Source organism: Prionailurus viverrinus, chromosome B2, assembly GCF_022837055.1.
Source record: "Prionailurus viverrinus isolate Anna chromosome B2, UM_Priviv_1.0, whole genome shotgun sequence".
In the NCBI taxonomy this organism is placed as follows: Eukaryota; Metazoa; Chordata; class Mammalia; order Carnivora; family Felidae; genus Prionailurus; species Prionailurus viverrinus.
In genome coordinates, this window is record NC_062565.1 from 143444629 (window position 1) to 143469827 (window position 25199).

The 25199-nt window shown below is 45.5% G+C and overlaps 1 protein-coding gene and 1 long non-coding RNA gene across 3 annotated transcripts in view; one reads left to right on the forward strand and one right to left on the reverse strand.

Annotated features, from left to right (window-relative positions):
* Positions 1 to 1530: 1530 nt before the first annotated feature.
* On the reverse strand, positions 1531 to 12475 carry LOC125165701 (uncharacterized). The gene is made up of 2 exons (XR_007152192.1): positions 12350 to 12475; positions 1531 to 2325 (listed from the first exon to the last, which is right to left on the reverse strand). It is a non-coding gene; the product is annotated as an uncharacterized LOC125165701 (long non-coding RNA).
* Positions 12476 to 12967: 492 nt separating this feature from the next.
* SYTL3 (synaptotagmin like 3) overlaps positions 12968 to 25199 on the forward strand; it is an 83215-nt gene continuing 70983 nt past the window's right edge. For both annotated transcript variants that reach the window (XM_047858897.1, XM_047858898.1), the window contains exons 1-2: positions 12968 to 13099; positions 15826 to 16044. In XM_047858897.1, coding sequence (XP_047714853.1) covers positions 12990 to 13099; positions 15826 to 16044 — 329 coding nt within the window. In that variant the 5' untranslated portion in view covers positions 12968 to 12989. The remainder of the gene's footprint in view (positions 13100 to 15825; positions 16045 to 25199) is intronic.

Genomic DNA, 25199 nt, shown 5'->3' on the forward strand with positions numbered 1-25199 from the left:
ATAAATATCTGTGAATGAACAGAATGAACTGTGAAACGAAGAGGGAAGCCTGTGGCCTTCACCAGGAAATGGTTCTGGAAGACCAGATGGTTTGCTCAAGGTCACTCTGATCTGTCTGTCTCACCCCAGAGCTTGCCCTCTTAATTCACTCTTGCCTCAGCCCACCACCCTTCACAGCCCGTTACCACCCACCCTCCCAGCCCTGCTCCTCCCCTGATGGAATGTACCATCTCAGGTCATCATCCTCGGGCCGCAGAAGAATGAGATTTCAGAACTGAGGAGCCGGAGGGATGATCAAAGTGAACCTCATTTACAGTTGAGGAAACTGAGGCCCAGTAGTGTTCAGAGGTATCCAGTGACTCCCAAGGCCACACAGTGCACCTTATTTTCAGGGATCAGCTGACTTACCTGATCATTCAGTTAGAGTTCACACTACTTCACCCCCAAAGGTGAGTCTGAGACCCTCAAAAGAACCCACTAAGGGAATGGAAAAACAAGTCCACAGAGTGGGAGAAGATATATGTAATGTAAATACCTGACAAAGGACTCATATCCTGAATATATAAAGAACTTCTATAAATCAATCACAGAAAGACAGATAACCCAATCGTAAAATAGGCAAAAGACTTGAGCAGGCCCTGCATCAAAGTAGCTAGCTAAATGATGAATAAACCGATAAAATAACGTTCAAATTGCTCAGCTGCCTTAAATATCAGGGGAATGAAAATTGAAACCAGAATGTGATTCCAACACACACTGACCAGCATGGATAAAATAAGAAAGGCAAATAGTAAGTGTTGGGGGAACATGTTTCTGATAGGTGTGCAAATTAGCATAACCACTTTGAAAGACTGGCAGCAGCTACTAGTGTTGAACGTTCCATATCTGGGCACATAGCCAACAGAAACACGGACAAGAATTCGCCCAGACACTATACCAGAATGTTCTTAACAGCACTGTTCAGACCAGCCCAAACGACGGATCGCACAAATGGCCATCGCTAGTGCTATAGATAAGCTTGTTATGTATTCATATGATATAATGCCACAACGAGAATGAGTAAACTATAACCACATGTGAAACCCCTTAAAAGCATAAAGTTGAACAAAAAATCAAAATGGCTGCACTAATGCTTCAGAGAAGCTTGATTTTAAAGTCGCCTTTTTCCTCTCTTTGGCAAAACCTCACCTCCTGCCTCGTCAGCCTTTTGTTTCAGGAACCCGGCACCACCCTGAAAACGCGACTGAAGAGGCTGGCAGAAAGTATCCTATTCCTGTGGAAACCGGCCCCATCCTGCATTTCCCTACATCCTCCCCACTCCTCCTCCAGGCGGGCTTGCAGGTTCTTGAAAGCCTCAGCCTGCAGCAGCCTCCCGGGCCCACAAAGCACTAAAGCTGTGGTTCCTCGCCATCCCGAACTCTGTCTTGGCATTATGTTTTGTCTCCAAAGCACGGAGGTCTGTTTTCTCCAACACCTGCAATAGTACGGTTGAACCTCAAGCATGCTGAACAAAAGAAGCCAGACGCAGAACATATTATATACGTTCATTGATTGACACAAAGTGCAAAAACAGGAAAGCGACTCAGTGGTGTTAGAGATCAGGAAAATAGTTATCTTTGGGGAGAAGGTAGTAACTGGAAGGGCAGACAAAGGGACTTCCGGGGTGCCGTTGTAGTTTCTTGATAGGGGTGTGTTCCCCCCGCTTGTGATTTTATCGTATTCTATTTGTATGGGATACCTCAGTGAAATCCCCTGCCCCCGCCCCGCGGTGCACCCTCCCCCCTCCAAAGCTTATGCCAGTCTTGTTATTCTTGCGTTTGTAACCATTCTTCACAATGTGATCAGTCATTTACACTTGAGGTCAATGTGAAACCCCTTGCAAATGTGAAAACGTTTGAATATTTGAAGACTCTAGTATGTCTTGGGGTTTCCCTGGTAGGGGTGAAAGTTTCAGGAACGTCAGCTCCGTCTGTCCTCCAGCTGAAGACCGTGGACTGTTGGCCTACAAGAGCCCCTGGGTGTGGCTTTGGGTGGCCTCGCTCCTGAGGTCCTTGGCGATGTGGGGGCAACCACAGAAGCTGTCTGGGCGGGCGCAGGCGCTGCCCCGCTTCAGCACTGGCCCGACAGGAAGGAAAGAGAAATGCGTCAGTTGTTCCAAAGTGAAGAAAAGTTGACTTCCTTCTCTCCAGAACAGGCCCCCTGTCTCCTCTCTTGAAGCAGATGCCAAGGTAGGTGAGTATCCACATCCAGCCATGTGGGGAGGTTGTGCTGAGAGCGAGGTGGGTAGAGAGTATGGTGATTGTAACTTTTCCTAAATTAATGACACTGAGAAGGTGGGAGACAAAAACAGTGATAAATTAGCCAGAGGATGACTTCTAATTTTATTGAATAGCATACACTTAAACGGTAGGGCAATAATGATTTAAATGGAATGGAGGAAATACTTGAGAGTTAGTTGAAAACCACACCAAACCAAACAACTCTATCTAAAAGTTATATGGTGTGAATTTTTTTTAAGGTGGTGCTTGTTTTGATTGTATTTATATTGTTTTCGTACTGTGGTTATTGCATATGTTGGACTTCTTCTGTGGCTTGTAAATTAGTGTACATACAGTTTATTATTGCCTTGCTGTGGATTCATAGATTCAGATTGTTTCCATCATGCATAATCTCTAGTTTGGAGATAGAACATAAATATACTTTTAAAATTAAAAAAGAAAGTCAGTTAGCTGGGGTCTAATTTTAACTTCTTTCGGGTAAGCTGCCTTCACCTCCAAATGCATTTCTTGGCAAGAGGAGAGATGATGAGGGAGACATGCGCGTTAGGTATTAAGGATCCACTATGACGTTAGAATCGATGTTAAGAAAAAGATTATTCGGCTAAGACTGAAGACTTAGCTGAACGGGAGACTCTAGCTTCTGAACTTTTCTGCCTAAATAAAGCATAAGGCTTTGAAGTTCAACAGACCCAAATTGGAGTGTGATTTTAGGTAAATTACTTAATCGCTCCCAGCCTCACACTCATCTGTGAAATGGGTGTACTTACTTCATAGTGTGGTAATGAAGGTAGAGGTAATTTATGCAGAGCCCTTGTCAGACTGGCCCCGAGTAAGTGCTAAATGAACAGTTGCTTTTGGTCCAACAAAAAGTATAACAACAATTATGAGCAGTGTCTGTGACAAGGTAATAATTTTAATTCTCATTTCTTTACTCTTCCTTGAGAAGAGGTCCAGTGTAAGCCTTGGAAGTTGTGGGTTTCTATTTCAGTGTTTAACTTTGATTCTAAAACTAACGTTTATCAACTGCGTGTTCTACGCTTAGCACCGTGATCTCAACTTTTGGGGTTTTCTCGTGGCAAGATACCTACCTGAACGAGAAAGAACCGGTAGAATCAGCAGTGAACTGCAGCGACCTTTCAGGACAAAGGCTCATTTCCCTTTCTCCCATGTCAGGTGGGCTTTGCGTCTTCTTGAGTTAAGCCCATGTATGCGCAACTTCCTACCGTAAGGACCTGAAGCGCATACAACTTGTGGAGACTTTTTTAAGAGAACGAATGCAACACGAGGTCGGGGCCCCAGACGGGGCCACGCGAGGGACGCCAAAGCGTGAGCTTCAACAGCTGCCCAGAAAACGCACGTCTGGTTAAGGGACCAGGGAGGCGAAGGACCCGTAGACACGCCCCTCCGTTCCCCTGTCGGGCTTTCTGGTGGACACGCATGCGCGTCACCTGGCCTTTGTAAAAACGAACCGGCCCCGTTTGGGCCGGAACCACGGAGGCAACAGCTGTTATTCGCCCACCTCCTGCCTTACGTGGACCCGGTGTCCTCTGTGGCTGTGCCATACGCCAGCGAAAAGGGACGGCGCTTCGGGTGAAGTTTGGGGGTCAGCGTCCCCACGCTCAGTCCCGTCCCACCCCACCCCCCCCCCCCGCGTGCCAGGCAGAGTGCTGGGGCCGTGTTCTCAGACTGCGGCCCTTCCAGGAAACAGCTGTGGTAGCAGCAGAGCGGCGGAGGCTGAGGCCCCCCGAAACGACCCGCCGTTGCGCGGCTGTGGCTTTCGGGCTTTGAGAACATTCTGTAGTTGCCCTCGAACATCCCGGCAGCGCCGACCTTCCCGCTCACGCGCACGCACGCCCCTGCGGTTTGCCGCATTTCCACTGTCCCCGTCCCCTGCATCACGGTCGGGCGGGGGAGCTTTCCTGCCCAGGATCTGGTGACCAGCTGCTCAGAGATGACACGGGATCGGGTGAAAGGACCGGGGACACCTGCCGGCAAGCAAAGAACGTCTCCTTTCCTGTCCTCCTCGTTCTTTTGCCTCAGTTCCGAGATTCTCGTGCTTCCCCCTTGTCAGGTCTAAAAGCCAGGCCAGCTTTGCCGCGAGGCCGAGGAAGGAAAGCAGGCAGCATTTCAACACACCATTGGCTGTTTTGTCCCCGCGGCAAGGTTGTCCCCACATGTTTGGCCCACAGGGTTGTCCCCCCTCCCCCAGCCATCTCTGCTTCCTCCATAAGGAGAATCCCACCTTCCTCCGAGCATTCTCCTTCTCTGTAGCTTCTTGCATTTTATTATTATTTTTTAACTCAAGGACCATTTCCAGAATTCCATTTTTTTATTTGATTTTTAAAGTTTTATTTAAAGCCAAGTTAGTTAACATGTAGTGTAATAATGGCTTTAGGAGTAGAATTTAGTGATTCATCGTTTATACACAGCGCCCAGTGCTCATCACCATTTAGCCCGTGCTCCCCACCCAGCACCCCTCCAGCACCCCTCAGTTTGTTCCCTGTATTTAAGAGTCTCTCTCATGGGGCACCTGGGTGGCTCAGTCAGTTAAGCGTCCGACTGCAGCTCAGGCCATGATCTCATGGTTTGTGAGTTCAAACCCCGCACTGGGCTAGTTGCTGTCAGCGCAGAGCCCGTTTGCAGATCCTCTGTCCCCTTCTCTCTCTGCCTCTTCCCCATTCTCTCTCTCTTTCAAAAAAAAGAGTCTCTTATAGTTTGCCTCCCTGTTTTTATCTTATTTTTCCTTCCCTTCCCCTATGTTCATCTGTTTTTTTTCTTAAATTGCACATATGAGTGGAATCGTATGATATTTCTCTTTCTCTATTTCACTTAGCATTTTACCTGCTAGTTCCATCCATGTTGTTGCAAATGGCAACATTTCATCCTTTTTGATCGCTGAGTAATATTCCATTGTAAATATACACCACATCTTCTTTATTCATTCATCCATCAGTGGACATTTGAACTCTTTCCGTAACTTGGCTATTGTTGATAGATTCTGGCGTCTTTACGCTCAACCCACCGTGTTATAATTTATTTGCTTGCCAGTAAATTTTCTGGCTGGAATGTGAACTTCTTGAATGCAGGAATTGGGTCTTCCTTATTGTACATCCTTAATACCTGGCATATGCTTGGCACACAGAAGGCCTGGAGATCCATGTTGTTGAACCCATGCCCCCCAACACCATAACCCAGCTGTGTTTGTCTGGAGGCCAGAGTTGCACCAGGATGCAGCCTGACTGGTACAGACAAAATGGAAATACACGGATTGAAGTACCATGCTGCGTTTAGGAGGGGACCCTGCTGCCTCTGTCCCTATCGGTCCCTGAGAAACGGCTTCTTCTCCTACTTTGGGGGTTTCCTACGTGGGGGACGGATTGCAGGGAGGAATGTTTGAGCGTTGCTTGCTTCGTTCCAGCCATTGCTCTAGGTCTCCACCTGGGTGATTTATTTCACCCCCAAATCCACCCTGTGGAGCAGGGTCACAGAGGAGGTCACAGAGGAGGCAGAGAAGGAAGGGGGGTGTTGCAGAGATTGAGCAACTGGCCCGAGAGCACGTGGCTATGCCCTGGAATTGGGTTTGATCTCAGATCGCCCTGTATCCCCACTGATGTGGAGATGGTACAGTTTGGTTGGTTTTATGTTTTAATTGTTACGTACAAACGGACAGGTGGGGGAGTGCTGTAAAGCCAAGGCAGTCACGGTTGCAAAATTACAAACGTGCAGTGGAGAAAGGAGGTTGGGGCATCCCATGGATGAAAACGGAGCCTGGCTTCTTTGCTTGGGACAAAATAAATACAATTTAAGAATCTGTCAGGTGGGTGAGAGAGTGACTGAAAAAGGAGCATCTCAGAAAAATGGATCTGGGAGATTTCATCTCTCCGGCTGTGGGGCTGTGAATTTCTGCAGGAGATCGTTAAAACGCTTGTTAGTATGCTTCTCAAATTCTGAAATGACTCCGATTCTCCTGTGCTTTTCACATTTCTGAAGGCTGAAGCTTTCAGAATTGGGTGCTTGCCCACCTGACTCTCCTTACTTCCTACTCGACTTGAATTTGTGCTTCCTGCTTTGCAAGCAAACCCGCGTGGCACAATATTTACTGGGTTTCTCAACACATGCCAAATACTACTTGCTGGGTGGTGAGGGATCACTAAAACTCAATGTCACCACTAGAAAGGATTCTTGACTACAAGCCAGCATGAAGTCAGCGTCCCAATAGAGAAATATACGAAGTGGAAAGGTGTTATAATGAAGAAGGAGTGATTACCTTCGATTGCAAATAAGGAAAATTGGGTAGCAATTAAGCCGGACCTTGAAAGATTAAAAATGATGATGGTGATACTGTCACTACCGCTAGTAATTACAGCGAACATTTATCAACTGCTTATTATGTGCTTGCCACTGTGATCTAAGTGCTCGATAGGTAGCAACACAGTTAATCCTCACAACTACTCTATGAAGTAGGCACGGTCGTTCTCTGTATAGACAAGGAAGTTAAATCCCAGTGGGTTTATGTAACTTGTCCAGCATCTCAGCAGTTAGTGAGAGGCAGAGCTGAGCTACTCGCCCACATAGTCAGCTCCAAGCCTGCTTTCCTGACGGTTCCCTCACTGTCTCTGGGTAATTTAGATTTTGGTCGACGGAGGGAAGAGTAGGCGCCAATCAATGCACAGAAAAGGAAAAGGGCCCGATGGGCTCGAGGGAATAGTCTCGAAGGAGTCCACTATGGGAGCAATGGAGCACTTAGTGGGAGTGAGGATGCAGAAGTAGGAATACCCCAGATCTGGGGATGTCAGGAAGGCCATGTTCGTGCTTCGGAATTTGTTTATAGGCTGTGGAGAAGCTGGACTCCCGTGCTGGAGGAAGAATGTCACGTTCCCGCCTCAGGGTTGGTAAATACACTGTCCCCACCTGAGAGATGCCCTCTCCATGCCTCAGACCAGCTCCTCCTCGTCCCCCAGGCTCGGTGGGTCTCCACTTTGCCACGAAGACACCTCGTGAGGGTTACAGATGTTACTCTCCTCTCTTACTCTGTCATCCTAGACAGTAACACGTAGCCCAGTGCAAGGAGCATGCAAACTGATTTTGATAGATTTCATGTAATTCTTTTACTACCTCCGTGTTCTACTCCAAAACATCGCATCAATCAAAACACCCGCAAGAGAAGTAGGTTTGTTTCATCCGTGTTTCAAAGACTATGAAACATATCCCAGCATGGTTTCTACTACAGGGGACTAGAATCTGTAAAGGTGTACCTCCCCCTGCTAACGCCAGGCGGTGGTTGAGATTCTCTCTGGCTTTCTTGGTGTTTACCATGGGCCTGTGCTGCTTACTGACTGGGAAGTTCGCTAAAAACCACAAGCAACTTTAAAAATTAAAAATGAATTGTTACCACGGTTCTGGGGGCGCTTTGTCTTGCAGAAATAGAGCATGAGCTAAGAACCGTTTTAGTGAATCATTGTGGAGTGATTTGCAAAATGGGTCACAGAGTAGAATCTTCAAGTTAGCAGTTGATACAAAACTAAGAATTCAAATCCCAGTGCAGAAAGAGCCCCAGAACTTCTCTTCAAGAGGATGGGGAAAAAATGCAGCTGAAAGAATTCAAATAATTTGCACTGAGCTCTCGATTATAACCTGGAAATCAGACCTGATATTACATGTGCAAATTCACAAACTAAAGTCCCCAGACCAAAACACAAAACAACCACCACCACCACCAACCAGTTCTGTATTTCCCTTACCCCATTCTCCTACAAACCCAATAATGTGTTGCAACATGAACAAGAGAATTATACAATTTAATTTGTAAGTGACCTTAGAAATTGTTGGATCTTCTAATTCAGTGGTTTTTAAAACTATGAAATTCAATGCTTACTCATTATATGAAATATATTGTAATTCGCAATCTGGAAAATTCAGAACATGTTAAAAACTTTGAAGATATACTCTGTGTTTATAAAAGAGTTAAATTTTATCAGATAATTGTAATTTTTCCCCCAATTACATGGTCTGGTAAGATAGTCAACATTTGCATGGGAGTGCGAGACAGTTCTTTGTCACTCTGCCAACCAGAAGCACCCCACAAATTTCTAAAGATGTAAGGGTGTTACTGCCCCCATTGAAAATCCTGAATGAGTCCTAGGAAACAACCATGAAGCAACCATGGCTCAAACCTGTTACGTGGAAAGTCCAAGCCACCAGGCTAGGCAGGACACTAGGAGGACACTGGAGACCAAAGAGAAAACATCTTCCTCCACTTCTGTTAAATCTTGATGTGACCGATCCTGGGGTGATGCCCTATGAACAGTACCGATTTATGACTCTGGAGTGATGCTCTCTGCAGTGCTGAGGGCATCACTTCAAAAGTCACCCCTTGGTTAGACAGGCTCTGGAGACAGATCCTTCAGGTCAAAGAAAAAAAGCACACTTCCATCTAACAATAGAAGGCTTTACTCCTAATAAATATTAGCCAAGTGCTTGTGTGACTGAAGGTTTACAGAAGTTAGAATCAAATTTCTGGAAGTCAAGGATAAAAAAAACACAGTGGGATGGATACAGAACACCTACACCTCTAGTGTTCTAAGCTTATGCCAGCATCAATTTGGAATACCAGAAACCACCACGTTTGGCTCTCTATTTGAAATGCATTCAATGAATTGTGATTTGGTTCTATATTCTTAGCTTTAAAACCGATAGAGTAACGATACATCAAGCACAACTTTGCTACTTTCTGCCAAACCGCTGCTCAAATAATTGATTGTTTTCTTAGTCTATGCCCTTTATACCTCAAGGATGTCCTTCTTGTGTTCTTTCAGTTTATCAGAATGATATACTCCACCTTGATTTTTTTTAAGATTTGAATTTTACGTAATCTCTACACCTAATGAGGGGCTTGAACTCGCAATCCCAAGATCAAGAGTCACATGCTCTACCGACTGAGTCAGCCAGGCGCCCTTATACCACCTTGATTTTTCTTTTGTTTTGTTTCTTTATTTGGTTTTGTCTTGCTACTAAGAAGGTCAGAAATACGTCCATGCTCAAGTACAATGACTGTTTCACTGCAGGTTCCTGCTAGAATGATCTCCTCTTGCCACTCTGACTGCTGATATGTCTCTGACTTTATCTTAATTGTCCTCTGTGTTTTTATTGTAAGTAGCATCATATTCTTGTTAGACAGGGGATAGGGTGTAAATCACCAATCACGTCGTGTGCTCTAAGCACTTGAACAGTGTTGGCACTTGGCAGGTGCTCAGTAAGTATTTGCTGGATGGGTGGATGGGTGGATGGGTGGATGGATGGATGGATGGATGGATCCTAGAAACAAACTGAATTTCACTTTTCTATAGCCAGGAGTGAATGGCCACTGAGGGGAGGGTTAGCTCCCTCTCATCCATGAAAAGGGCACTTCCCACTGGAGGCCCACAGCCATGGATTGGATAGAGGATGAGGAGTGTTGTTAAATGATAATTGTATCCTGTATTTCTGTAAAACCCTGCCATCTGAACGAGTGAACATTTACATGTTCCAGGATTCCCCCAGTGAGTTCATTGGTCATGTCATTTCTAGCCTAGCACTGCACGACCAGAGCTAGAGAGTGGAGTACAAAAACCACCTGAAAAGAAAGCTCAGTGCACACAAATCATGTGTTTTGAGCCAAGTGCAAACCTCTTCATTTGAAAGACTTGAGGGGTGTCTGGGTGGCTCAGTCGGTTAAACGTCTGACTCTTGATTTCGGCTCAGGTCATGCTCTCATGGTTGGTGAGTTTGAGCCTCACGTTGGGCTCTGTATTGACCATGCAGAGCCTGCTTGGGATTCTTTCTCTCTCTCTCTCTCTCTCTCTCTCTCTCTCTCTCCCTCCCTCCCTCTCTCTCCCTCTCTCTCCCTCTCTCCCTCTATCCCTCTCTCTCTCTCTGCCCCTTCCCCCACCAAAATAAATAAACTTAAAAAATAAAGAAATAAATAAAATTTAAAGACTTGAGAATCAGACCACCGATATAGTTCTTGGTCCAATGGTATGGTTAATGATTAGAAATAAGATGAAAGAAAGAAGAACCAAGGGGCAAGTTGAGAAGAAATAGGCTCATAAGGTTGGTGACTTATTGGGCCAATTTGCGCCTCACCACTTGTCACTTGATGATACTTTATTCCACATTACTTTCCTCTTTTCCAGAAATTCAGATCCTCGGGGAACTAAGATCTACAAGTTCCATCCGTTCACCTGGAAAGTGGGGACCAAGGAGAATCGAGGCTTTGCCACAGCCATGCAGCAATTACCAGCCAGGCTGGGCCAGAGCCCAGAGTCCTTGTTGATTTGTCATTTTCCCACCATCTAGATCGGATGCCTTTTGAGAGCAGGCGCTGACGAGAACCTTACTGAAGACTAGAGGCCAAGTGTGCACCTTTGCAGAGCTCTGCGACACCCTATTTGTCATGCAACCAGTGCATTTGGGTGAGCGATGTATTTTAACTTTGTCTCATGACAGAGGAAATGACAAATCTAGACTCCTTTGAGCCACGGGTCCTTAGCCTACAGGGCCATGAACTTGGATGGGAAAGGGATTCCGCCTTTATTTATTTACCTCTGACTACAATATAGCATTTCCTTCCATTGTGAATATAGGCATCAAACCACAGAAGAACTAGCAGGACCCGTTGACTGTCACCAGTAGAAATCATAGATATTTTCATACCACAAGGCATGTTACAGATATCTCAAAATATGATTTATAATCACCACTACTTTGAAATTATAGTAGTTGTTAGACTCATGACTTCATGCGTCAATGAACATATATATTCCTATATTAAAACATTTCAGTATAATTGATTCCCTTTGTAATTCAATGTATTTTATTTTATGCATTTAAGTACACAGGCTTCACTAGACTACCAAAGATTAAGAAAAAAAGAATAAGAATCTCTGCTTAAAGAAAATGATTCCTGGGGCGCCTGGGTGGCTCAGTCGGTTGAGCATCCGACTTGGGCTCAGGTCATGATCTCGCAGTTTGTGAGTTTCGAGCCCAGCATTGGGCTCTGTGCTGACAGCTCAGAGTCTGGAGCCTGCTTTGGCTTCTGTGTCTCCCTCTCTCTCTGCCCCTAACCCACTCACATTCTGTCTCTGTCTCTCTCAAAAATAAACATTAAAAAAAAAAACTAAAAAAAAAAAAAAAAAAGGAAATGATCCCTTAGGGCTCTATTAACCTCTTATTCAGTGATTTGTTATGAATCATAATTTAATGTGAGTTTCTGTTGAAGCCCAACAAAAGGAGTTTAGGTTCTGAAGCATCGAAAGGAAGTCTTATTACTAAGGAAATCATGTAGATTTGATAACAAAATGGCATTTACAGAAAGTATATTGATTTGATCTACGCGTTCTGCATTTCACTGATATGCATCTAGCCAGTGTTTTATCAATTCAATGTCATCTTCTTGGTTGGGAAGAGGAACAAATGGAAGGTCATGTGAGTCCAGTGTCACCAATGGTGGGAAAAGGCAGGGAGAATGTGTACAGAACCTTTCAATCAGCATTAAACAGAAACGAGACCCCATGCATAAGGCAGTCCACGAAAACCATTAAAAAACAAATAATTGCTATATTGAGGTTGTGATGATGTCCCTTCACACCTCCCCAATTGATTAAAAGGTTTTTTTTTTTTGAGTTTTGAAGTTAATTGTAAAAATAATAGCTATGCGTTGAGCACATTGTTCTTCTAGTGTATTGTCAGTTAGGATGAGGTACGTTAATCATGGACCTTTATGCCTCTAATCATGGAGATACTGGATTCCTATTAGAACAATTAAAGTTCAGAGTGGCTCAGTCGGTTGAGCGTCTGACTTAGGCTCAGGTCATGATCTCGCAGTTCGTGTGTTCAAGCCCCACATTGGGCTCTTTGCTGTCAGCACAGAGCCCGCTTTGGATCCTCTGACCCCTGGCTCTCTGCCCCTCCCCCATACTCTCTCTCAAAATAAATAAAGTTAAAAAAAAAAACAACAAAACAACAATTCAAGTTTAGAAGTTTTGGCTTTGAGAAACATGAGAAGGCCAATTTAATAAAAGTTAAATTCTTACATTATCGCCGTGGCAGAAAGTGCAAGGGTCCGTGTGGAACACTCGGTGTTTCTGAAATAATGCCGTGGGCGAACGCAAGCCAGGAAAATGATGCCACTTTTGTTGCTGTCTTTTCTACAGGTGTTGACCTGGCTGGGCTTTTAATTAACATTACTGCTGACCTGAAAGCATTGGAGGCGAAGGTTATTTTCTAAACGTCCTCGATAGTCTTCTCACCGCCTTTCGTAAGTTTCCTCCGACCCGGGCTCGCTTCCGCTTTGCGCAGAAATTATCTGCTTAGAGCCCTGCCTGATTTATAACAATCTCTGGCAAAACCCCAGAAAAGAGATAACACTCTTGTCTTCGACGGACCTCGGAGGCGGCAGCGGGGCCGGTGGAAAGGGTCTTCCGGTGGCCCGAGGCTCTGGGAGCCACCAGTCCAGCTGAGGGACAGCCTCTTGGGGCTTTCTTCTCCCTGAGGAGCGTGACGCAGTTAAAAAGGAAAAAAAAAAAAAAGAGCCACAAGCCAGAGAGTTACCAATGACATAGGAGAGGGAGCGCTTTCAAGCCACCGAGCCGCTCCTGGAGGCTCTGAGCTCACCCACCCCCAGCCAGGGGGCTCGGTCGTGGAGCGACACTCAACACGCGCACGAGAGACGGAATGGCCGGGGAAGTCAGTCTGAATTCCCTCCAGGAACTGGAACGCGAGGTCATCCTCCAGGTCCTGTACCGAGACCAGGCGGTTCAAAACACCGAGGAGGAGAGGATCCGGTATGCTGTCCCCGCGCCGCGCGATTCCCTGGGAGCTGGGCTTTTCCTGCGCACAGCACAGCCCGATGCCACTTGGCTGGCTGCTGGCTCCCTGCTGCCCACGGGGCGTCCCGTCTGCAAGCGTCCCAGTGAGGGGTGGAGGCCAGGTGCCCCGGCCGCGTGACTGAGCTTCCCTAAGGGAGGAGGGAGGCTGCTTTTGTCATTCACTTAAAAATATGCCTTTCTGTGATAAGTGTGTTGTCTGCTACCTGTCACTTTGCTACTTCCTGGGAATAATTCAAAGGAAGATGTTCAGGCCTCTACTATACCTCTCAAGGGAAAGACCTCCAGGGAAGGGCTGCCTCCGTTGTGCGATCCTGCGGCAGATCTGGTGCAATCCTTCCCCGTCTTTTTCTTTGTGTGCTTTTGCTAACAAGTTGGCTTTGAGGGGAGGGGAGTGTAAAATGTGAACCTGCTCAGCCAGTTCCCTGACTGATCTGCAATAGGCAGTTTCTTTCCTTGTCTGTCTTGAAGCTGCACCGGCTGTTTGGTAGTAGTTAACGCTTACTAAAGCACCGTATCAAAACTGCCGAGCCATAGCGGTCAAGATCCACCTTTAGAAATGGTGATGCCTTGTTTATCAATGTTTATAAAGGATATGAAGTCTAGAAAATAAGTACATGGAATAGGCTTTTTTATTTTGTTTTGTTTTTAAACTTTTTTAATGTTTATTCTTTATTTTATTTTATTTTTATTTTTTTAAATGTTTTATTTATTTTTGAGACAGAGAGAGACAGAGCATGAACAGGGGAGGGGCAGAGAGAGAGAGGGAGACACAGAATCCGAAACAGGCTCCAGGCTCTGAGCTGTCAGCACAGAGCCTGATGTGGAGCTTGAACTCACAGACCACGAGATCATGACCTGAGCCGAAGTCGGATGCTCAACCGGCTGAGCCACCCAGGTGCCCCCAATGTTTATTTATTCTTGAGAGACAGAGCGTGAGTGGGGGAGGGGCAGAGAGAGAGAGAGAAGACACAGAATCAAGAGCAGGCTCCAGGCTCCGAGCTGTCAGCACAGAGCCCGACGTGGGGCTCGAACCCACGAACCATGAGATCATGACCTGAGCTGAAGTCAGATGCTTAACTGACTGAGCCACCCAGGGTCCCCTGTTTTTAACATTAAAAAATTTTTTTAATGTTTATTTATTTTTGAGAGAGAGAGAGAGACAGAGTGTGAGTGGCAGAGGGGCAGATAAAGAGGGAGGCACAGAATCAAGAGCAGGCTCCAGGCTCTGGGCTGACACCACAGAGCCCAACACGGGGTTTGAACCCACGAACCGTGAAATCATAACCAGAGCCAAAGTCGGACGCTTAACTGAATCACCCAGGCGCCTCTTTAAAAAATTTTTTTAATGTTTATTTATTTTTGAGAGAGAAAGAGGATGAGTGGGGGGACTAAACATTTTTTAAAGTTTATTTATCTTGAGAGAGAGACAGACAGACAGGGAGAATCCCAAGCAGGCTCTGTGCTGTTAGCTCAGAGCCCGATGTGAGGCTCAGTCTCATGAACTGTGAGATCATGACCTAAGCTGAAATCAAGAGTCAGATGTTCAACCACCTGAGCCACCCAGGTGCCCTGTATTTTGTTTTGTTTTTAATGACAGAACTCTTTCAGAGTTTGCCAAGAAAAATGCACATATAAAATAAAACTTTGGGCACCCAAATGCTTGAGAAATGAGAGAAATTTGCTGGTTAACTGAAAGGTACAATGTTTTTTCTGTACTCCTCGGTTACCCCAAGGCTCTCTAAATGTACTTATACTTTCTTCCACTAAAAAATAGAATACACTGAACAAAATGGAATTGTCTTTGATGATTAGAGGTCTTTCAGTGGTTTAGAAACGTCATTTTGAATATCAACAAAGTAACATGGACACCGTGGAAAGGAAGCTTTGTTCCAGAGGGACAAAGGGACATTTGCCCTGTTTGTAGGGCAAATCCTGCAAGTTGAATGTAAGCTATTTCTTTGGGACTGGCTTCTCTCTTCTAAAAGTAGGTGGCAGAGACATTTCATAAAAGAGTATTCTGGTTAATGACGCCTCTCTGGGGTCCAGTGTAAGGTCCGTTTGCACTTGTGCTATTGTCTAGGGGAAATAGGTATTGGGGGTGAACTGACCACCCATTAAAAAACAAAAACAAACAAACAAAAACAGTAGCAAAAGCATAGCATCAGTTGAATAATTGTGTTGGATAACTTATGACAATAGCAAGTGTGTATGTTCTATCTTTATAGTTCTTTCTATGCCTTCTGTATTAAAATTGATGCCACGCTTTCTGTGTATGTGTGTTTTGTTTTGCTTTGTTTTGTTTTCTTCTCCCACTGTTCTTGCTAACCATTACGACACCCTTTGGGCATGGAGGGATGAGCCTAGAACAAAGTGAGTAGCTAACTCATCTGTGCCAGGAGTTTGTTACGCTTTGCCATTTGGTCTTCTCAGCATCCCTGGGAGATCACCTTTTTCTCATCTCTGTTTCACAGTTGAGAAAATCTCTGAGCCTCTTTTTGGAAGGTTGAGTGAGACCCCTCGCTTTCAGGGCCATGTTGTTGCCTGGGGGTGTCGGATGCCAAAGCGCCGTCTGCCTTCTCGTGCTGTGAGCGGCAGCGTTGGGGCTCTTGCCGCGTGGGAGTGTGCCTCGCACCTGTCCTTCCATTCAGTCCTGTCTCATCATTTGACTCTTTGGGTCGCAGGAAACTGAAGACGCACCTGCAGCATCTCAGGTGGAAAGGAGCAAGGAGCGTGAGCCCAGAATACAAAGAGAAGTCCTGCGCACGCTGCCAGTGCCAGCTCGGGCTTCTGCTGAACCGGGGGGCCGTGTGCAAGGGCTGCAGCCACCGCGTGTGCTCCGAGTGCCGAGTCTTCCTGCGGAGGACCCGCGCCTGGAAGTGCACCGTGTGCTTTGAGGACAGGTGAGATTGCCCGGGTGTTCACTTCCTCCCGTGGACTCAGCCCTGGAGACGGTCCCAGACACCCCCCCGACAGAGAGAGCTGTCCCTCCTCAAAGGTTCATAGAGTGCTTAATACAAAGCTACCTTTCTAGACTTGGAAATTTTAGTAATTTAAAAATAAATTTTATTAAATAAAAAAGATATTTTTAAATTTGCAAACGTTTGTTTGTAATGGCTGAGGATGGGCTAACCCAGGAGTTAAGATCCATTTGGATTTTGTAACTAGGTGCCTAAGTTTTCTCAGAGCTTAATTTATCTCTTTCAGAGAAAGTGGAGTGAATTTTAACCTAGGGAATATTAGAATGATTCTGTGTAGCTTTATTTATTTATTTATTTATTTATTTATTTATTTATTTAAGAGGAGGGGTGCCTGGGTGGCTCAGTTGGTTAAGTGTCTAAGTTCAGCTCAGGTTATGACCTTGTGGTTTATGGGTTCAAGCCCCGCATCGGGCTCTGTGCTGACAATGCAGAACCTGCTTGGGATTTTCTCTCTCCCTCTCTTTCTGCCCCTCCCCGGCTTGCACTTTCTCCCTCTCTCTTAAGATAAATAAACTTTAAAAAAAAGAGAGTGTGTGTGTGTACATGTGAGCAGGGGAGGGGCAGAGACAGAGAATTTTTTTTTTAATGTTTATTTATTTATTTTGAGAGAGGGGGAGCGAGTGCACGAGCAGGGGGAGGGGCAGAGAGAGGGAGAGAGGGAATCCCAAGCAGGCTCTGCACTATCAGTTCAGAGTCCAACATGGGGCTTGACCCCATGAACTGTGAGATCATGACCTGAGCCAAAATCAAGAGTTGGACACTTAACTGACCAAACCACCCAGGTGCCGAGAGAGAGAGAGAGAGAGAGAGAGAGAGAGAGAGAGAGACAGAGAAAGAGAATCTTGAGCAGGCTCGATGCTCAGTGTGGAGCCTTAAGCAGACTCAATCCCATGACCCTGGGATCATGACCTGAGCCAAAATCAAAAGTTGGATGCTCAACCAACTGAGCCACTCACATGCCTCATGTTATTTTTAAAAATATCTTTTTGAGGTATAATTGACATATAACGTTATATTGATTTCAGGTGTGCAACATAATGTCTAGATATTTGTATGCATTGCAAGGTGATTGGCACAGTAAATCTTACTACCATCCTCTTAATCTCTGCTTCAATTCTGTATGATAACCTTGCCGGGTAGAGTATTCTTGGTTGGAAGTTTTTTTCCTTTCAGTACTTCCTTTCCCACCCTCTCCTGGCCTGCAAATTCTAATGAAAAAATCTGCTGATCATCTTATGGGGGTTCCTTGTATGTAGCAAGTTGTTTTTCTCTTGTTGCTCTTATGATTCTCTTTTTAACTTTTGACATTTAATTATACTGGGCTTGGTGTGATCTCTTTGGATTTGTCTTACGTGGAACTCTCTGGTATTCCTGGACCTGGCTGGCTGTTTTTCTTCCCAGGCTAGGGAACTTTTCAGCCATTATTTCTTCAAATAATTTTCTGCTCCTTTCTTTCTCTTCTTCTGGATCCTGTAATGTGAATGTTAATTATTCCACTTGATGTTGTCCCATGGGGCTCTTAGGTTGTCTTCATTTTTTTCTTTTTTTTTTTCACTTTGCTGCTGTTTGGGTGAGCTCCACTGCTGTGTCTTCCAGATTGTTGATCTGTTCTTCTGCTTCATCTGGTCTGCTGGTGAGCCCCCTTAGTTATGCCTCAGCTCTGTGACTTCTGTTTGGCATGTACTGATCTTTTCTCTATTTGTTGATGGTCTCACCACATTCATCTGGTCTTCTCCTGAGTCTGCCCAGCATCTTTATGGCTGTTACTTTGACTTCTTTATCAGACAGATTTATCTTTATCTCTGTTAAATTAAGGCCTTTTTCTGAGATTTCGTCTTCTTCTTGCATTTGGAATGTACTTCTCTGTGTCTTCATTTGGCTTGACTCTCTCTGTGTGTTTCTATACATTAGGACAAACAGCAACTTCTCCCCATCTTGAAGGAGTGGACTTGTATGGGTGATGAACCTTGTTGTTCAACCTTGCCCTAGCTCTTTCTTGTCTTCCCCAACCCTTGTGATTGCCCAAGCAGCCTGATTTATTCCTCTTTTTTCAATTTTTTAATGTTTATTTATTTTTGAAGGAGAGAGAGAGACACACACACAGAGCATGAGTGAGGGAGGGACAGAGAGAGAAGGAGACACAGAATCCAAAGCAGGCTCCAGGCTCTGAGCTGTCAGCACAGAGCCCAGTGCAGAGCTCAAACTCATGAGCTGTGAGATCATGACCTGATCCAAAGTTGGATGCTTAACCGACTGAGCCCCCCACGCCCCAAATGCTCGATAGGGCTCTGTTGGTGTGCTAAGACCTGTCAGCGTTCCAAAAGGAAAGATCTATTAGAACCTAGTTTCGGGCTGATTGGAAGCCAGATCTGTAGGCAGCAGCTTTTAAAGTATGCAAACATATCCAGTCCTGTGGGACCACAATTGTAAACTGTGCTGGCCTCTAGACCAGGAGATCTGAAGGTGCCCTTTGGGTGGAGGTTACAAAACTCAGGGCTCCAGACAAATGTATAAGCTCCTTCCTAGGAGGTACCAGAGAGCCGTAGTGAGGCCAGGGGAGAGTGTAAGGATTGTGTCTCCCTGCATATGTTCCCTGAAACAGCTCATAACCTCCAGTTTTATGGCGAACGGGAAGTCTGTCTCTCAGGCTAAAGCTCCAGGACAAGTAAATGGATCTTTTTCACAGGGAGACTGGGGACGTGCTTCAGTCTACTGTCTGTGCAGCCCTGGGGCTTGCAGCCTGCCAAGAACCGTCTTTACGATTGTTACAGTCCCGTGGTGCCCAGGAACACGAGCTCTCTGGCTGCCAGGGCCAGGTGACCAATGGGTGTCCTCTGTGTGGGCTGTGTGCACCTGCTGGCTTTGCGGTGAAGCTGGGGAGTGCAGAGGTTGGAGCGTGCTTACTGGCTTCAGCAAGGCAAGGGGAGGACGCCGTGACTGCTCACCCTGCTGGCCTCAGCCAGGCAGTGGGACAGTGCGACGTCTGCACTACCAGGGTAGAGAGCCAGTGCAAAAATGGTGCTCGTCTCTGGAGAGGGTCCCAACTGCCCCTTGCCCCTCTGACAGGCGCTTTAATACTAGCAAATGAACCTCCTTCACATAGAGTCTTGACGCTTTTCACACTTGCTTTGGTCCCGGGTCTCCATGGGAGACCACATGCCCCTTTGCACACAGGCCTCATCGTTTCTCTAAGCCAGACCTTTCGGGGGCACATGTCTCTGCGGCAGGTCCCACGGGTTGGTGTTCCTGGCATGGGGCACGAACCCCTCGCTCCTCTAGGAGAAAGCCGTGATTATAAGATCCCACCCTGTCGTGGATCTCTGTGCCGGGGCGGGGTTTTTGTTGAGACCGAGTCTCGGCCCTTCCGACCCACCTCAGTGTGGTCTCCTTATCCTTTGCCGTGGAGGAGCAGGTGAGGCGGCTTTCAGGGCTTCCTCAGAGGGAGCTGTTCCACGAGGCTGCAGATTTGGGGTGCCCGTGGGCGGAGGCGGGTTCTTCCCACACCACCACGTTCCCACACAGCTCTAGATAAGGCCTTTTGGAAGGGGGCAAGCTGACTTCTATCGGATACTCGAAATGAAGAAATGCGTGATAGAGAAGTTGTGAGGTCTTTAACCATTTTTTGCCACAGAGTTGGTATTTTCAACCACCCATTTTGAACACGATAAAGAGGGTGTTTGGCTTGGGTTCCCACTTTTCTTTTTTTTTTTTTTTTTTTTAACGTTTATTTATTTTTGAGACAGAGAGAGACAGCATGAACGGGGGAGGGTCAGAGAGAGAGGGAAACACAGAATCTGAAACAGGCTCCAGGCTCTGAGCTGTCAGTACAGAGCCCGACGCGGGGCTCGAACTCACGGACCGTGAGATCATGACCTGAGCCGAAGTCGGTCGCTTAACCGACCAAACCACCCAGGCGCCCCGGGTTCCCGCTTTTCAAAGCAAGCACGCGCTGGTCATCGATTCCTTGAAAACGCAAGAGGCGGCGTTTCTGTCTGCTGGGGTCAGCGTGCGCGAGAGCATTGCAGAACCCAGAGGGAGGGAGAAATGTTTGCTTGGTGTGGGTCTAGGAGAATCATCGGAGACTTTGAGATTTGAAAACAACTTCTAAATATTGCTGCAGAAGTGCGAGTGCCCTGGACAGAGATCACGCGGTGTGCGTGCGCTGGCCGGGTTTTCTCTCCCCCTAAACCGGAGGCTTGTGTTTATTGGGCGCCTGCCATTAATCGCCTCAAACCTCCTGTCCCTTCTCGAGGCTTCATTTCAATCCCTCATCCAGAGAGAAGTGGTTTGACCAGCTTTTGCTTTGCTCCTTTACTTCTGTAGCAGCTGCCGAATCAGACTTCAGTCAGCTGAGTCTGCACATTTTATATGTGCTCCTTGGTGTGTGGAGGCCAGTGTCCTTCAGACTTTTCTTTTCTCCTTTTGCTAGTGCTCCCTGCTCAAGCCCTGCAGGCTTTTCTTACCTTGAGAAGGAAAGACGGAGATTTGCTGGGAGCCGGCCACACTGTGCTCACATAGGCCCAGGCTCTAGAGAGAGCAGGAAACAATTCCAAAGAATGTCTGGAAAGGTCTTAAGATTTTCTTCCCTCGTTTCAATCAGCCATATGTATTTGAAGTCTCATGGTAAACATTGCCCGCTAAGGGATTAAATTCAGCATTTTTTTTTTTTTTTTTTGTCTTCTGGTAGTTAACTATAAGTTAAAAATCAAAACAAAAGGACAAGGCTGAGGCAATCTCCCGGGAAGCCAGCGGTGTTGAAATCTCTCCACCCGAGAGGGCGTCGTGTCCTGGCTCTTGTAACTCTACCCGCTAAGGACACAGAGTGTGATTTCTAAAACCCTGGCTTCCTTATTTTGAAATAAGGTTGCTTTTCAAAATACCTAAGATAATTGCATTACTAGGAGTCCATTGCCTCAGGAAATTGTATGGGGAGAGAAGGAAATAATTTATAACAACACACACTTTCTCGTTCTCCTTTCTTTGCAGCCCTATGTCCTCTCTCTGGTTTTGTCACCCTGCCCTGCTATCCTATTTCAGGGCCAAAGCAGAGCCTGGTAAAACTTTAGAGTATTTGACAGTCATAACTGAGCTGGGTCCTAGAGGGGTGATTGAGCCCCATGTTTTCCTCTCCCTGGGTCACCTTCAGCTGGAGACTCAGTCCTTGGGAAGAAGTGGATCCATCATGGAACCAGGAGGAGGGAAGGAGGTTTTTTAAATCCAGAAAGAAGAAGGAGTAGGCTAGCAGTTTTAAAAAAGTAAAACCAGGGGTGCCTGGGTGGCTCAGTTGGTTAAGCGTCCGACTTTGACTCAGGTCATGATCTCATAGTTTGTGAGTTCAAGCCCCATGTCAGGCTCTGTGCTGACAGCTCGGAACCTGGAGCCTCCTTCAGATTCTGTCTGTCTGTCTGTCTCTCTCAAAAATAAATGAACTTTTAAATAAATAAAAAAAACCAACTTACAAATTGGCGGAAAAGGCCTATGGAATGTGCCTTGGGGTTCTGTGGAGGTTCCAGGAGACCTTTGAGGTTTCTGCTACAGGCAGGTTTTCTCTCCAAGAGCTGCTAAAGGTCACGAGGAGCTCAGAGGATGGAGGGCTGAGCTGGTTCGAGGGGACTTTCAGAGTATCTGTGGTTGGAGTATTTCTGGAAGAGGGTCAGTGGGAGAGAGGGAGACAGGCATCCTCAGGGAGAGAGGACAGTGTGGGAATGAATGTTTAGCATTTCATTGCACTGCATGTTTCATTTAAACCTTAAAACAGTTTTATGGGGCAGCTTCAACTATTATTCTAATATTACAGGTGAAGAAACAGAGGCTAAGAGACATAAGAAAGTTAGCCCAAGGTCAGGGAGTCAGTTAGATGAAAACCCTGGTCTCCTGAATCCCATCCCTCCTAGATCTCTGCCCTGTCCTGCCTGATGGGAGAAAAGCCACTCAAAAGACTTTGGATCTTGGGGGCACCTGGGTGGCTCAGCCAGTTAAGCATCTAACTGTTGATTTCGGCTCTGGTCATGATCTCACAGTTTGTGGGGTCGAGCCCTGTATCAGCACAGAGCCTGCTTGGGCTCTCTCTCTCTCTCTCTCTCTCTTTCTCTCTCAAAAATAAATAAACATTAAAAAAAAGAGAGAGAGAAGACCTTGGATATTGGACCGTAGGAAATGGGGTGTGAACCATTGCCAAAAGAAAGCCATACCAAAGTGGACCAGCGTTCTGCAGGGCAACCCAGGGGACAGGAAGATGAAGGCCAATGATCCAAGAGAGTCTTTGCAGTGAAGGGGCTATGAAGTGATGAGGCTGGAGGCGAAAAGAACTCGGGAGTAAAAGAGAAGCAGTAAGAAAAGACCCAGGAAACAAAGACAAGTTGGAAAGGACTTGGGAGAACAAAGTTGGTTGAAAGTTGCTTCCAGTCGTGAGGAGACGTATATTGTCCTTAGCAGGAGCCATCCAAAGAGGCTGATTTAGGAGAAGGAAAGAAGAGAAAGAGACATAAATATCCTTGCTTCTTTGGTTGATTACCACAACCCCCCACCCTCAAGTATACGGACAGTTTCCTCGATGAAATGGCACGAGGTTAAAACCATGTTGAAATATGTCAAGGAGACTAAGCTTTATATTTACTTGTTTGTTTTAGCTTTTGTTTTAAAAAATAAGATTGAGGTTGATGACTTAGGTTCACACTGATTGTTTTCCCTTCAAAATTATTTACTGTGCAATAGCATCAAATTCCACGTGTCTAGAAAAAACCTGCTCATCTCCCTGAAGTAGATTGCTGAGGACTTACACGTGTTCAAGACATTTTCTCTTCAAACTGTGATCGTTTCTCTTGCTTCGTAATCGGCTGTGACCATAAACAATCATTCATTCATTCTTTAGCCTCAGAGATTTGTTGGAATGCTTTCTTGGTTTCATTAGGCACGTTTGCTATTTATAAAATAACTAGAGCAGAGATTTTAGAGTTAGGGTTTCAGATGGTAGGGGGCAGTACTGTTGATTTCAGAGTATGGGCTGCTCACATTCCTGTGATGAACTATGCCTGAGGCTAACGGACAGAAACCTAAGCGTGTCCCGTTCCAAACTGATACAGACGTTAGCATTTATTGTCACATTCTTAGTTCTCAGGTTGGGATTTGCATTAATGCTGTAGAGCAGTAAGAGTTAAATACGATTTTGGAATTTATTAAAGGGGATTTTTGTTGTTGTCGTCCAAATACATTTTAGACTGGGATTTAGATGTAAAGATATCATTAGAGGATGACGTATTTTTTGCAACGCGTAAAATAATTGTTGTTGAAAATCAAGTGACATTTCCAGACAAGTTCTCTAACAATTGTTATTTCCTGTTTAAAGTTAAACTTCCCAGAGTTTGGAAAATACAATCTTTGAAATTTCAGACTGCTACCCCCAGTGTTTTCCTAATCCCATGTTTTGATAAAATACTGAATCCCCACTTTATCCCCATCAAGGGAAATAGCCAATGTATGAGAATGGAATAATTTGCGGTCATTATTGTAAACACTTCTGCTCTTCGTGTGAGTAAAAGGTCTAACTCTACGAAATATTGAAAAGAAATTGAATGCTGGGTGTGGTAGGGGAGAGCTGGAAAAGAAGGAGTTTAGTTTGATGCCAGGGTTAAAGTGACATTTCTTTGCTGCCTGTCTTCTATTTCAAGACCTGATTTTTTTTTCTAATCTCATTTTAATACTTGATCTCAGCCGAAAGGCCAAGAAGCAATTTTTCTAATCTGGTTTTGAATATTGCTGATGGAAACTATGCTCATGTGTTTCACACCAAAAAGTATACACAAGTTAAATATTGAGTAAAATATTTCACATAGTTGTATGTTTGCACATTTTCTTTCTTTCTTAAAAATTTTTTTAATGTTTATTTCTTTTTGAGAGAGAGAGAGAGAGAGAGAGAGAGAGAGAGAGAGAGAGAGATGGAGTGCAAGTGGGGGAGGGAGGGAGGAAGAGGGAGACACAGAATCTGAAGCAGGCTCCAGGCTCTAAGCTGTCAGCACAGAGCCAGATGCGGGAGTGGAAACCATGAACCGTGAGATCATGACCTGAACTGAAGTCGGACGCTTAACCAACTGAGCCACCCAGGTGCCCCTGTTGCACATTTTTGAGAGATTAGCCACTGAATCTAATTTCACAAGGGAAAAGCCTTTTGTTCTTTGAAAATGAAGTGTTTTTTTCCTGTCAGTTCTGACTTACAGATGGCATCTGCTTTGGTCCTCACAACAGCATGGCTGTTTCACACGGCTTGTGTATATTGCTTTCTCTAGGAATGTGATAGATGGTAATCAGATATAGGATCATGACGTCCTTTCTAATCCATTGACCAGATGGAAGTAATGACTATTTAATATTCTTTGAAGTCTTATGCTACTAAAACATACGGTAAAAAGGTAGACATTTATAGGGCATTTTGAGAAAATTTTTATTTTGAAAAGTATTTTGTGCGTACCAAAGGGAATACCTTCACAGTAGTTTGACTATCATTCCTTTTGTCGAGGCTGAAATTTCTTCTGCGATCAGTGCTTGATTAGTCATGGCAGGCTCTTGCTTTTAAAACCTTTCTTTGAGATTAGTAAGCTTTCCGTACCATTAATTCTCTAATTCATACTTGACATTGTCACCTCACTCAGCCGAGCTGAAACTTTTCACCCGACAGGGAAGGTCAGAGCGAGGAGGCTGCCGTCCCAGCCAGCACTTTGCCTGGTAGGGAAGTGTTGCCTCAGTTAACACTCTGAGCTAGAGTTAAGGGTACTGGAAGGCGTAGGGATGCTGGGCAGGCTGGTGGGTCCTTTGAAGTCATGTCTTCATGGGAATTTCCACAACAGCCTACCCATGCCCTTAGGTCAGACCAAAGCACATTCCAACGCCAGAGAGAAGTCATGCGTGGATTTGGCGATTTTAGATGTTTCAACTCCTGTACCGTTCCATTAATGCAGATATTTAAGAATCAGTATTTTTTTGAAAGAAAGTTGCCCACAGATTTCTCGCTAATGTTAAAGCTGACCTCTGTATGAGGTCTGAAACACCTTCTTCTATCTTTAGGATGCTTTGGTAATGATGGG